The following is a 14,394-nucleotide window of genomic DNA, read 5'->3' as shown; positions in this document are numbered from 1 at the left end:
CTTACGACGTTCATACATATACTGCTCCCAAAAACGTGTACGAGTATTTTCAGCATTCAATAATTCAGATCCAGAGTATGTTTATATTTTGTTTTTATTCTTAATTTAACTGATTACAAATAAGTTACTTATTGGTTCACTTAGGCATACCGATAAATTGTTCAGTGAGATAAATCATCTTCACACTACTTACAAAATATGCCGACCATTTGGTTCAAATGCTGTTGTGATTGTAAGTTAAATATTTTTGCTATAAATATTTACACTATTAAAAGCGTAAAATTTTGAAAAACAGTTTTACATACTATAACTTATAATCATTTAAACTAAAAATTGCATAGAAGTAAAATCCGTTTTATACTAATATATCGAATATTTAAATAATACTGGATCAAATATAGATAACATTGGTAGTGACATGTAAAACAAAATATTATTTTGCTTCCCAATTTATCTCTTAAAACTATGAAATTTAATTCCGCCAAATCCTAGAAGTTATCGTATATCTCATTTAACTCTTTTGGCATCCAAGATTTTACTTGTGATTAAATATTATTTTTTTTAATGTTTAAGTTTTTAATGTTTTTAATTTTTTTTTGTATAATTGCTACAACAAAAATTCATTTTTATATTATTTTCATTAATTGAATTTTTGGATGACCATACATCTGTTTCGAGTATTGCCAAATACACATCATCAGTGGTCTTGGAAAAAATTCTTGTATTTAAAGAATTTCATACTTCAGTTTGTTCTCAACTCACTGTTAACAGTCTTTATATAATGAATAAACCGACTAACAACTGCACTGAAGCAGTAATTTCACCACATTGCAGAAATGTGATTTAGAAATGTAATTAAATTAAATGTATATTAATATTTAACTTCCGCTTAGGAAAAATTTTAACCATTTTAACCATAAAAGGATGTAGTGAGTTTCAGTATAGAAGGACACCAATGCAAATTTTAGTAATTTTTTTAATATGTAATTTGTTATGGTTCAGTGGCCTATCTTAATGAAATGGACTATATTGTTTCATGAAAATATGCAAATCCAATAAATTGAACACATGGCTGTTGTCGATATGCAATGATGAAGCATTCTGTTTTAAGTATACTTCATCGTCATAATACTAAGTATTTTGATATTTTTCATTTTTTGATATAATATTGCCGTATTAACCAGATCAAGAAGACATATCTACTCTGATTTGCGTCATGTTCCAATAATTAGAGTCGTAACTGTTAGTCAAAACCTGATGAAATGCTAACTAAATCTCTATACAGTATAATAATCCTTCGAATATGTTTCCTCTTCAAGTGTAGATCAAAATGATCCAATAAAAGATATTATTCTTTAAATAAAAGAAGAAAATTAGTTTTTTAACCATATTGCCAGTTTGTTTAATGATATCACAATAACCTTGTCTTTTAAAATTAAGTTAGTACGGTCTGTCCGTTTGAACAGGCCACCATTAACAAAGAATTTCTTCCTTAATAAAGAAATTTATAACAAACGATCTATTAAAACCGAAATTAAATCCAAGTGGAAATATATATTATACTATATTATATAACATTATATTATATACTATAGGCCACAATAAGTCGTGTATTGAAGGCAGCCATTGTGTGCAAAGGTGTACTTATAGAATGGATAACTGTGAAGGGTTTCGACGAAACGTTAGATCCGGAAGATCTATGGACTGAATCTCGTTATGAAGTTTTTCGTAAAGTGCAAGATCATGCACATTCCGCCATGTTGCACTTCTTTTCACCTACATTACCCGATTTGGCAGTAAAAAGTTATATGGTATGTACGATAAATAAAAAAAAAATTTTCCTTTCAGAGTATAAATTGTTTTTTTTTTAGACTTGGTTAAATAGTTACAGCAAATTATTCTTAGAACCGTGTAAGCGTTGTAGTAAATACGTATCTAATGGCTTACCTCCCACCTGGCGTGATTTACGTACTTTGGAACCATTTCATGAAGAATGCAGAAATTGCTAATTAGAAACACGTTTTTCTGATTTTATTAATTAAAAATAACAATAAAACTTCTTCATTTCATATATAACAGATATTTTATTGTTTATTTATTTTCGCATATAGCATACATCAGAATACAACTTGAAACAAGTAAACAAAGGCATGATCAATATAATTGATACAATTGAATTCTGTGTAGCTTTTAGAATTGTATTGATAATGTTTTATTTACAAACAGAACGGCTCTTTTGCGCATATAAACGATCGAAGTTATCCTTTAAGGTTTTACGCAGCATTTGGATTTTTTGCTGTACCTTTTCTTCTTGACATTTAAATTCTAAGACTACTTCATTGGGAATGTAATAGTTTTCTTCATCTTCGTCGAAATATTCATCCTATAAATATATAAAAAAAAATATAATATTTAAAAAATTATTCTTATTTATGTAAATAGTATTTATTATTCTATGTTTATATTTAGTTTGAAATATAAGAATGTCGTATATCAGTTAATAATAAATAATATTTAATATAAATAAATGTTTGCGTTAACAAACATTAATGAAAAACATTAATGCTTTGAAATTTTTAACTATACATTAAATTATTTACATACATACAGTACAGTAATTTACTTTAATCATACAGTAACAGTTTGAACAAAACTAAACGTGGTAGAGAAGAATATTATTTTTCTATGAACTATTCATCTATACATCTATCATTTCAATATGTTTGCAATACATTAATAAGTCATTGGAGGCGGTAGAATATATATTCCTGATCAATTCTTAAAATTAAAGAATTGAATTAAAGTTTATAGTCTGTTCAAATAAAATTTATGTATATTATATATAATAATAATATTTACTTTATATAATGTAATATATAAACATATAATATAAACAAATTATTAGACATTTTCATAATCCAATAAAAATAATATCTGTAGGCATAGTTTAGCCAGAATTAAAAAATAATTAAATATATTTATATTAAACAGCTTATACTTATATGAACATATCATTTATATGACGCTGACATTGGGGACGTAAAACTACAGCGCCCGCTATCGTATACATGCTAAATAAAGAGAAGCCGTCTATGGAGAAGTATTTGTGTACTTGATTATTAAGTGTTTTCAATAATAATTGAATAATAATATGAAAAAATGATTGGAATTTGCAAGATTTAAATATATTTATTATATAAACTGATAACTCATATTAAGCTTCTTACACAACAACTCTTATATGAATGTAGAAAAATACATTTAAATTTTATTTATAATCGAACAGTTTTTTTTTACAATTCTAAAGATGTAGGCTTAGAAATGAACTGCGTCTTTAATTTATAGAAACTGTGGTGTTCGAATTCTTCATAACTCTATATGAACAGTTTTTTGTAGTATTTCTATATTTTGTTAATCTGTATTTTTCCAACTATTTCTACTCTTTGAAATCAATATTAACTGATTTTAATATTCATATTTATATTTTAATATAATTATGTATTAATTTCAACACTTACCACCATTTGTTGCAAGCTTAAATAACCACCGCGGCATAATAACTGTTCACTTAAATCAGTACCGCAATGCTGCAATGGCACATCATCCTCCAGTTCATGCCCATTAACATGTTCATGATTACAGAAACCCTCTGAACACGATACTTCTGAACCTTCAGGAGAAGACACTATACTCGACATACGGGAATTCTCCTGCGAATTTGGTTCGCTACCATAACCAGAATCCTTAATATCACGCCCACATGGACAATCTGGCGTCTGTATTAGACATTCAGTCCAGCACTTTTCAGTACTCACATTAATTATTAATTTATCTGGCTCCGGCGATGGTGAGGATACAGTTAGTTTTTTACAAGTATTATTAAATTGTACTTTTTGCTTTTTTTTATTTTTTTTCAGTACCAATTTAGGCATTTGTTGATTTTTACTTAAAATTGGTATAGAAGAATCGAAATTGTTTTCTTTGTCTACGGATAGTAACTCAAGTTTATCGTCATCCATATATAAAGTCTCATCTTTGATTGATTCGTTACCTATAGAAACATCATCGTCAATCAATTCATCTTCAGCCTTTGGTTCATCAGATTCCTCAAAACCACTCTCACTTTCACGACTAACATTTTTCTTTTCATCCTTCTTTTTCTTTCTTTTCAGTTTTTTAAGTTCTTTTTTATGTTCCTTTGCCTTTTCTGCACGACTTATTTCTTGATAAAGCAGTTCCAAATTGCTAATACCACGCTTTTTCTCAACAGACATATCGAAACTACGACATAAAGCATGTACGCCCACAGCCGCTAACACCTGACAGGCACGCTCCTCTTCTCTCAGACTTACATATACAAGTCTTAAACGTTCGTAAAGTATCATACCAACACAAGTTAAGACTTCCTCCTGTGCAATTTCCAATGTCTTTGCATGTCGCTCGCGTTGCTTAGAGTAACTGTAATTTAAAAAAAATATATGTAAATATATTAAATAAAATAAATATTTTCAATTTACCTTCCATTGACTTCGGGTTCGGCACGTCTTATTAATGCATCAAGAAAATCAACATTTCTAGTTGGTATATGTATGTGCTTTTCAGGATGGCACTTTTTAATATTCGCATAAAGCGCCGCGACAAATCCTTTTTCCTTTTGCGTAACTTCTCCAATGAGAAGTTTGTAGGCTTTTTCAATCTATAAAATAATTGTAATTTACACTTCCATTAATTATATTAATTCCGATAAAACATACTTTCGTGCGGCAGCCTTGACAAAACTTATGTTTCTTCAGATAATTTTCAAGCACATCATGTAATTCAACTGTATCTATTATAGCCAACTCATCGCGGCAATGATTTTTCATCATTGAGGCCCAAACCTCGCGCCAGGTTTCCGAAAATGGTTTGGTGCGAAACGTGTCCAAAGAGTGCAACACACAACGTGTTTTATTACGCAATTTATTTTCAATCAAATTATTAAGCACCTCGTGATGTCGATGCAATAAAGTGCCAAGGAACTGCGGTGTTTTTAATTTCTCTTCCGACACAGTCAAAATGCATGAATTCTTAAATACTAAAGGATCAAGCGTTGGATGACCAGAAAGAGTTAACTGATAAAAAAGTCTTTCAACTCTACGACGACAACCCACACACTGCACGCATTGATTAAGAACAGAAACAAATGTGGAACCATCAATTTCTAAAGACTCGCGAAGTTCGTCACTGCTTAGCAGCTTAAATTTTCGTTTAAACTCGTCAAGCTCCTTACCAAATATGTATGGCTTATCGAAGCAAAGACCTTTATGATTTAAATCCATAAGCATCTATAAATATACAACAACAACAAAATAATTAGTTTCATTAAGACTAATTTCATCAAAACTTTAGTTCACTAAATTGTTTAAAGAACAATATATATATTTTTTGTTATAATGTTTATTAAGACTTTAAAATGTGGGAAATGTCACGGGATTAAGACTCAGATATGCGCGAGACGAGACGAATTATTGTGATATGTTGCCATACTAAATGTTATATTAATGTATAATCGTAACTGGTAAAAATTCTACATAATTTTGAGAAATTCAATATATTCCATATATGCACCTTTGTTATAAATGTAGATAGATTTTAATGTATAGTTTTTATATTGAATTTTATGGCATCAAAGTTCATGATTTTATTTAATCACATGGCACTTACACTATTTTTGTATGCGGATTTTCAATTAGTGTATTTTTAATACAAATTTAACAATATTTTTACATATACGTATATATTTTAGAAATATTAAAAACTCTTTGTAAATTATGAAGCAAAAGAAATTACGCAAAAAGTGCGTGCTCAGTAAAAGTGAAATCAAGAATTTTATTAAATAAATTAAATTTTATATAGAGTTTATTTCTTTATCAATATACGTATAAGATCCGAACTCAAGTCAAATAGTATCGTTCACAGAAAGCACATAATAATATTAAGTTTATTGTTTATAAGAAATATTTTAAGATTTCTACAAACACATTATAACACTAATACGTGCAGAGAGGGGTGAGGCTGTTTGTATTTCGATTCACATGGCGACATACGTTAAACAAAGAATTTGTTTATAATATTGAGATATTTTAATATCTACAAATGAAATAATATTAATCTTACCATTAGATTTTCTTGAACAAGCACTGGAAGTTGTCTACGACCAATGCCTACTTCACCAGCATCGGGCCGATAGACCAAAGCAAGTCTTGCCATTTTTCCGCTTAAATATCCTCAACTCGTAACTTTGTATTATAAAAATATTTTATTTATCGGTTTGATTTTTAACCTGATTAGCTTAATAATCTTCTTTTTTCTTTATATTTTAATAATTTATTAGTAGAAATTTTTCCACACACGTAGTAAATTCGCCATTAAAAAATCGAAGTGCTACCAAATCGCGCACATCCCATATATTTATAAAATCTTCTTCTTCTTCCCTAAAATAGTAATTGCGAATAAATTCGAATAAGCTTAAAATAGTGAAGGATACTTTAATTGTAGTTCTTTACGTATACCGTACGCAATGTATGTAATATATGTATTTATAAAAAATGTTAAAACTTTTTGCCGTTTTTAAATATTTAATTTTTATAAATGTATTTTTTTTTATTTTTAGTAATATAATAGTTCAGTAACATTTTATTTCAATTTTGGCTATGAGTTTACGAAAATGACAGGTAAAATCGGACACCAAATACAAATATATATTTCTAACCTTAGGGATAATTTCAAATAATACTTGTTTTTTATAATACAATGCTTCTAAACAATTGTAATAAATAATTTTATATATACAAGACAAAATCATATTATAACTATTTAATTCAATTTGGGGCGCAACAAGTTTTTATGTTTATCGTAATATTAATTAGAGATAACAATATGATTAAGAACAACTGTTTAACCTTATTTGCTACTTAATACACGCTTGTAATATTTATTATAAACAATACTCTTATTATAAATACATAAGAATACTCACGAAAGTCAAAATTTACTTAACTCAAAATGATAAACAAAACTAATATAAAAAAAATTTATGTGTTTAGCACGTGTGTGAGTTTGGTTAAATTGCCTTCTAAATAAGGGAAATTCTAAGTTGTGCTATGTAAAAAATCCCAAAAAATCTCCCATTTGGTTTAGCATCAACTTAGCCTACCTCGCACACGTCCTTAAATTCAATTATTAAAATGAATAAAATTGTTCACTTATGATGCAAATTTTACACCAAAAATAAACAGAGTTAAATGAGCTCCAGAGTTAAGTAATTTATAACTTTTAAATGTAGAGTTCACAGTCAACTGTGTTTGCTGCTTAAATTTAATCAATGAAAATTAACGATAAAAAAAATTCGCTTGTTATTAAAATTAAACGATTTCAGTAATTAAAAACTCTGAACAACTTTTTGAATAATTTGAGTCCTTTGATTGGTGTTTAGTAAATATGATGAAAGATATGTCAGAAATATTTGTAATGTTGCTATTTTATGAAAATATGGCAACGAATATTTCAATAGGCCTCTTTACTTCTTTTAATTAGCAGGTTAAGCTCGTGCTAAAATGCTAATGTTACATTGCTCAATAAAACAATTGTTAACGTGTATCTTGTGATTAGCATAACTCACTAAAACTTTAGAAACCACACGAAAAAATATTCCTGCGTCTACACTACTTATATTGTATACACCTCTCATTTTTATATACCTCTCAGTTTTTCACTGACACAAATTTTTGTTCACAAACAAAATTCGAAAATAATACTCATTTGCATTTGAATATAAAAATCTTGCCAAATTTTATTCAGTGCAGATGCCGAGTAAATTTTTAACATCTGATGCGACAGTACGAAATAAACAATTTATATGTTCTGTGGCAATACTCAGATCAATTAGTACAAGTTTAGCATGTTAAATACAAACCGTAAATAGCACTTATATATATATACACAATGTATCATTACGTTATTCAGTACGCATTAAATATATATGCCCACTGTTCTGCAGAATGAAATTTCAGGTTTACGCTATTGTGACTTTACACTTTTGTCTGTTGCAAATATTTATACATTATTTTCAGAAAGGAAGAGTATTTAAGGATTATATGTAAACAGTTATATTAATTATGTTGGAACTGAATTAATTCAAGACTCTAGTGATTAAATTAATAAAAATATATCATATATAATTTAATTCATATCATAATTTTTGAAAGTGATGTTCCTTGTTTCTAATTGAGGCATCACATACATACATTATTAATATTATTAAACTGCAAATTATTGTTGATATTAAAAATGAAACCGTCCAAAAATCGTGCTGGGCGCTTATCAAGTTTAGCAGAGGATATGGATGTGCCATTTCGTTCCCGATTGCATATGCTATTTGCACAAATTGAGAAAGAGTTCGAGCTGCTGTACATTGAAAATTTAAACTGTATGTTACGCATATAAATAAATTGTTATTTATTATACTATATTTTATTATAGTGCAGGACAAATTAGAAAACTGTACCAACAAGGACTCTAATATTTCATGTGAACGTTCTGGTGCCAGCATTAATGTTGGAGGAACTTGTGCAGCAGCGGCGATGATTGTTCCTACTGCTTCTAGCCATGATGACGTTGAATCTGCTACTGGTTCTAAAAGTCTCAAAGCAAAATTAACTGCGACGGGAAATAAAGTAAAGGCGAGTCATAAAATTAAAGCGCAAACAAGTCGCATTGTATCAAGTTTCAAGCCAAATCAATCGGTTGTCAGCACAACAGTGCGTGAATTTTGTGGCCATAAAGATGGAGTGTGGCATGTAGCAGCTAAAGTTGGACAACCAATAATCGGTACCGCATCAGCTGATCATACAGCTTGTATTTGGAGCATAGAAAGTGGTCGTTGCCTTTTACAATATCAAGGACATGCTGGTTCAGTGAATTCAATTAAATTCCATCAAAATCGAGATTTAGTGCTAACTGGCAGTGGAGATGGTACAGCACATATTTGGCAAGCAGCAGTCAACTGGGAGATTTCAAAGTATGTAAATTAAATGAAACAAATTTAGAAGTATATACGCTATTAAATAAATTAATTCTAATTACATTCGATATTTAAACGATTCATTGTTTTGTTAAGGAAAGGACATTCATCTGAAGAAGAATTGGACGATAGCGAAGAACAAGTAGAAGATCGAGATCGTTTGGATACATTACGCACACCAGTATGTGAGTTTGCAGGACCTGGCGGTCATACATCGGTCGTTGTTGCTGCTGACTGGTTACCTAATTTAGACCAAATCATTACCGGTAGTTGGGACCGCACTGCTATACTTTGGGACGTTGAAACTCGTGAACCATTGCAACCACTTACAGGACATGACCATGAACTAACTCATGTTTCTTCACATCCCACGCAAAGGTTAGTGGTAACTGCGTCACGAGATTCAACATTTCGCTTATGGGATTTCAGAGATTCTATACCAGCTGTCTCTGTTTTCCAGGGACACACAGAGTAATATCAAATTTAAGAAAGAAAAAATGAAAATTATGTAAACTTATTTTTATCTATAAAAAATAGAAGTGTGACTTCGACAGTATTTACAAGAGATGATAAAGTTGTTTCGGGCTCTGATGATCGAACAGTAAAAGTGTGGGAGTTGCGTAATATGAGATCGGCACTTGTTACTATACGTACAGATGATTCAGTCAACCGTTTGGCGATATCAACAGGTGGCATTATAGCTATTCCACATGATAACAGACAAATAAGGTTGTTCGACTTAAATGGTCAACGTATAGCGCGTTTACCTAGAACGAGCAGACAAGTAAGTAATTTTATAAAATTAATTTAATTATTAATATAAATAAAATCTGTAAATTTTTAGGGTCATAGACGTATGGTATCAGCCGTTGCATGGGCTGAAGAACCCCTGCTTAATTGTGACCTATTTTCTTGCGGTTTTGACAGGCGCGTATATGGCTGGTCTATTATAATACCAAAAGACAATTAAAATTTGATATTGAACAAAGTATTAGAAAAATATCGTCCCCTTGAATATCACGTTAAAAATAATTTATAAGGTGTTTTAATAGTATTAAAAGATTTGTTGATGTTAACACATAGAATCATTTAGAAGAATTCTTACATATTATTTATAACATATTTTATTAATTATAAAAGTTAATTTGTTACACTTATTGAAACAGAATTTTGTTGATAAATAAGATAAGTTTTTTGATTACCACAGCGTTTTGTCAAAAAACTTATTGTAATTTAGTCGTAATAACAATTATTTATAAATCAGATTATATTTAATTCGTTGTTAGCGGAATGAACAATTTGTTATTAAAAACCCGTAAAATAAATACTCTTTAATAGGTAAAGAAAAATTATAAAAAAAATTTGATCACACTTAGAGTATATACAACAATATTGATATTTTCACCTTATTATTGGTGCTTAAATCCAAATTGAGAATTTATGAATATAATTTATAATATTTTTAATGCCAAATATTTTTCCTTTTCGTAATTTAGTGTTTCAATGTTTAATTTTGTTCACACACACGTAATTTAGTATAAGGGTAAAATTATATATCGAATAACTTTTAGTAATTTTATTTATTAAAAACTGTCATAAAGTTATAAAATATTCAATATATATATACACATATATATATAAATATACACACTCATATAAAATACTATAAATACATATTTACGTTTAACATAGTTAAATAAAGAATATATGATTCTTTTAAAAATATACACAAATATACATTTTAAATTTATTTACATTAACGAGCTAGACTGCTATGAATTATTTGAAAACATGAAGTTTTATCAATATTAAACCAATTAAAATGGCTATTTCAATAATGATTATTAATATAAGATAAATTTTGTTTATAACAAATTGACGCCGTATACGCCTAATAATGGCACGTGATTTGGACAAGTCATCATTGGCATTTTGTAAACGACGCGTGGAACGTAGTAAAGATTCACGTTGTTCACTTAATTCAGAAAGAACCTGGAATATAAGAATTTAGTTTAGTTGAAAATACCAAAATATATATACACAGTTATGATAGAATTTAGAGCTAATATCACAAAGTTTTTAGTCCCCAAAATAATTGTCTATTTGAGAAATATAAAAGTTACTAAAAACTTTTTTTATTTTTAGTGTACATGAACGAAAACAGAAAAAAAGCCAATTGATAAATAAATCGTAAAAATAAAGTATGTATGGTTGGGACACACTACGCAAACCCTTCAGTGAAATCGCACATGCTTCTCGCTCAAAGGCTGCGTGTAGAAGGACAATCAACAGAGAGTCGGGCAAATCTTTCAGTGAACTAAGAGCTATAGCGCGTGTTAGAAATAATTGGAAATCTTTTGTGATTAGACTAAGTTCTTGAATTTATATTTTTAAACATGTCAATAATAATAATAATAATATAAACACATGAATGAACATAATTTTATAAAAAATTAAAATAATATAATCTCCACGAATTTTACTTATAGGATGATCAATAGAAAAGCTTTTAAAAGAAATCAGAGGCACTAAAAATTTATAATAAGGGGAATAATTATTATTCTTTGATCAATATGTATACAATGTAACATATATAGTTACATATATATATATCTGAAACATCAGATGGCGTTCTGTTATAAGGCATTCATACAAGAGCGATTCAAAAGGTCAATAAAAAACTAGCGTCAAAAGCAGAATTGCGAAAATGATAGAAGAAATAAATAAAATCGAATAGTTACACCTTGTAAGTCACTGGCTGAAGTTGGAAGAAGTTAAACAATTGAAAAGGGATAGAGAGGTGTGGTCGAAGAGAACTCAACAAAATAGTAACGGAAACTTAGAAGATTAATGTATGAAAGAAACAATAAATTTTTGTTATATATATATAATTGAATAACTAATACAGATAATAACAAATTGTAAATACAAACATTGTTGTACTACTTATAAGGATCTTGCCGAGTAGGTAAACCAGCCTTAAAATAGGTTAATTTAAACAGGATTCAAAAATTTCGACAACAAATAATATTATCATATGCAAAAACGAACCTATAAGGTTGACTATTTATTTTGTTGACTAGGTATACCGGCCTTAACACGGAAAAGATATAAACAAAATACAGGAATTTCGAAACAAATAATATCATATGCCATAACGGATATATGAGACAAAGCGAAAGTTTTAAATCAGAACAGTTGACATCGGACACCTCGTGTTCATAGTCGAATGAAACACTCTATTTGGACTTTCACAATACACGTACGTCCAACTTAATTAAAAAAAAAGTAAAGTTTTCGCATAAACATGCGGGTATATGGAGAAACAATCACAACTTCGCACAAAACAGTACATACATACAACCTACACTCTATATAAGTTCTAAGAACGGGTCTATGTCCCGCAGCCACTTTTCAATAACGACGTTCAAATGCCTTTCAACGCCTGCCAAAGAGGCAAATCAAGCAGATCCTAGCGGGTTACAAAAACACTATATATAATATAATATTTTTTTATTATACTATATTTAATATAAAAGCAAGAATAAAGCTAATTTTTTTCTAAATAAAACAATATTCTAAACAGCATTTCTAAATAAATTCAATTCGGAATAAATTAATTGGCTCTTTAAATCTTGACACCAATTCTAGTAAAGTATATGGTTTGTAGAAAATCGTTCATTCATTAATTTAATTATGAAACTCCTCACAAATATATTTCAATTAATGTCATAATATTAATTTAAGTTCATTACAAACCTCAGTGCCCAATTCCTCTGACTCTATAGCAAATTGATTGGAACGCTGAAGGCTGGCGCTTGTTCTTTCCAAAACATCGTATGTGTTTTCAATCAACTGTTCTTGTTGCTGTATTGCCTGATTATCATGTTGTGCCGGAACATTTTGCCAATAAGACATATTAAACTAAATTATGCTTTTTTATCAACTGTATAAAAATAAATGCGCACACAAAAATATTCATTTAATGTCAATCAGCTGTTCGAAGAAAACACAAAGACCGTTATTCACAATAGAAAATCATATGTAAAAATTTTATTAACAAATACAAAAACAAGTACAGAAGTAAATAAAAACAACAGTAAATTCATTCAGCAGAAAAAGCGTATGATGTTTCATTGCTTTTCATCAGTTTTGTTGCATTTTCGGTGCCGAGTATATTATTTAGCTGTAGGGTATCGTATTTTGTGTATAACACAGTTATACTCATGGATCCTTCCAATCCGTCACGAGAGTTTTGATTGCTTCTATGCATCAAATTAATTACTTCGGAGTAGAAATTTGGCCATATTGGCGGTTGATACATGATAAGATGACGTATGCCTTTGATACGAGTGCGTCGAAAGAAATGCGATCTTTCCGAATAGAGTAGGAAGTGTGCACCACTATGGTAGAACATATCACGGGAACGTGCTATTTTTGCGTCCTTGGTGTACTCACAAATTTGTACAAATGATACCGTTTCCGACTTAAAATAATTGCGCAAACGTACATAATCGAAGTAGCTTGGCACATATATCATACAATGTGCATGAGACGGATTCCGATAGCGTGGCAATATTTCATTTATAAAATAATCAAATCGTTTATCAAATGAACTTTCCAAACTGTTGACATCTACACGATGAAATATTTGTGGAATATTAATTATAACATTACTTATACTGCCAGAAATGACTGGATTTGTTACGCGTATTTTGCCCTGGTAGTTTGTACATTTATGATTGAAAATGCTACGAAATTCTGGAAGATCGTGTGAAGTTAGTAGCACTGTTTGTCGGTAAAAATTTGAATATCCATTTAAACACCAAGGCCGTACTCGTTGAAAATCAGTATTATGCAAAGATTTTAAAGGTAAATGCATATGTTCCATTACATGCAGTAAATTTTCCCAATTTTGTGCGAGTATTAATTCCGCTTGATCAATTATCAACATTTCAATTGAGTTAAGAAAATCATAATCCCGTTCAGGAGTGCCTGCAGCACCTACAATCATGCGAAGACCTAGCGGAGATGCAATCAAAATGTCTGATGCATAGAATTCGGTGTAAAGCTTTAAACACTTTTTCGTAATAGTTATCCCAATCCGAAAATTGTCATCTGTATTGCCACTAAAGGTTTTAACATAATCTTCAGGTTTAGGATTCGTTTTGGGAAAGCTTATAGTGTTACCCGTATATTCCTGAACAAACCTTTCGTAGTTTATAACTGACTTGCTTTTATCTCCAGTTTCGCCAAGTAAAAGTGTAGTTAAAGTATTTACAATGCCAAATGCCGTTTCGCGGAAAGGTACAATGAATAGTATTTTTGGACGC

At 29.6% G+C, this 14,394-nt stretch overlaps 5 protein-coding genes across 5 annotated transcripts; 2 read left to right on the top strand and 3 right to left on the bottom strand.

Moving 5' to 3' along the window:
- Position 1: 1 nt before the first annotated feature.
- On the top strand, positions 2-2,080 carry LOC119677124 (mediator of RNA polymerase II transcription subunit 27-like; the record flags this gene model as incomplete). The annotated part of the gene is made up of 4 exons (XM_038088390.1): positions 2-75; positions 145-232; positions 1,596-1,811; positions 1,872-2,080. Coding segments are annotated over 4 exons (516 nt in total), but the record flags the coding sequence as incomplete, so codon positions are not given.
- A 25-nt stretch (positions 2,081-2,105) lies between these two features.
- Positions 2,106-6,554, bottom strand: LOC119679440 (gametogenetin-binding protein 2-like). Its single transcript, XM_038091791.1, has 5 exons — positions 6,157-6,554; positions 4,755-5,324; positions 4,518-4,696; positions 3,519-4,458; positions 2,106-2,383 (listed from the first exon to the last, which is right to left on the bottom strand). The coding sequence occupies exons 1-5, from the start codon at positions 6,247-6,249 to the stop codon at positions 2,213-2,215; spliced, it is 1,953 nt and encodes a 650-aa protein (XP_037947719.1). The 5' UTR covers positions 6,250-6,554; the 3' UTR covers positions 2,106-2,212.
- A 1,575-nt stretch (positions 6,555-8,129) lies between these two features.
- Positions 8,130-10,199, top strand: LOC119683940 (WD repeat-containing protein 37-like). The gene is made up of 5 exons (XM_038097834.1): positions 8,130-8,467; positions 8,521-9,058; positions 9,158-9,532; positions 9,599-9,845; positions 9,906-10,199. Exons 1-5 carry the CDS (start codon positions 8,329-8,331, stop codon positions 10,029-10,031), a joined length of 1,425 nt encoding a protein of 474 aa, XP_037953762.1. The 5' UTR covers positions 8,130-8,328; the 3' UTR covers positions 10,032-10,199.
- A 641-nt stretch (positions 10,200-10,840) lies between these two features.
- LOC119677123 (vesicle transport v-SNARE 13-like) lies at positions 10,841-13,003 on the bottom strand. Its single transcript, XM_038088389.1, has 2 exons — positions 12,821-13,003; positions 10,841-11,053 (listed from the first exon to the last, which is right to left on the bottom strand). Exons 1-2 carry the CDS (start codon positions 12,977-12,979, stop codon positions 10,841-10,843), a joined length of 372 nt encoding a protein of 123 aa, XP_037944317.1. The 5' UTR covers positions 12,980-13,003.
- Positions 12,821-14,394, bottom strand: LOC119685922 (digestive organ expansion factor homolog; the record flags this gene model as incomplete). Its single annotated transcript, XM_038100330.1, is given in 1 exon segment — positions 12,821-14,394. A coding segment is annotated over 1 exon segment (1,228 nt), but the record flags the coding sequence as incomplete, so codon positions are not given.

The sequence above is a fragment of the Teleopsis dalmanni genome, chromosome 2 (assembly GCF_002237135.1).
Source record: "Teleopsis dalmanni isolate 2A chromosome 2, ASM223713v2, whole genome shotgun sequence".
Taxonomy (NCBI): Eukaryota; Metazoa; Arthropoda; class Insecta; order Diptera; family Diopsidae; genus Teleopsis; species Teleopsis dalmanni.
Note: the sequence above shows the minus strand (reverse complement) of the source record. Positions and strands in the feature narration are given on the sequence as shown.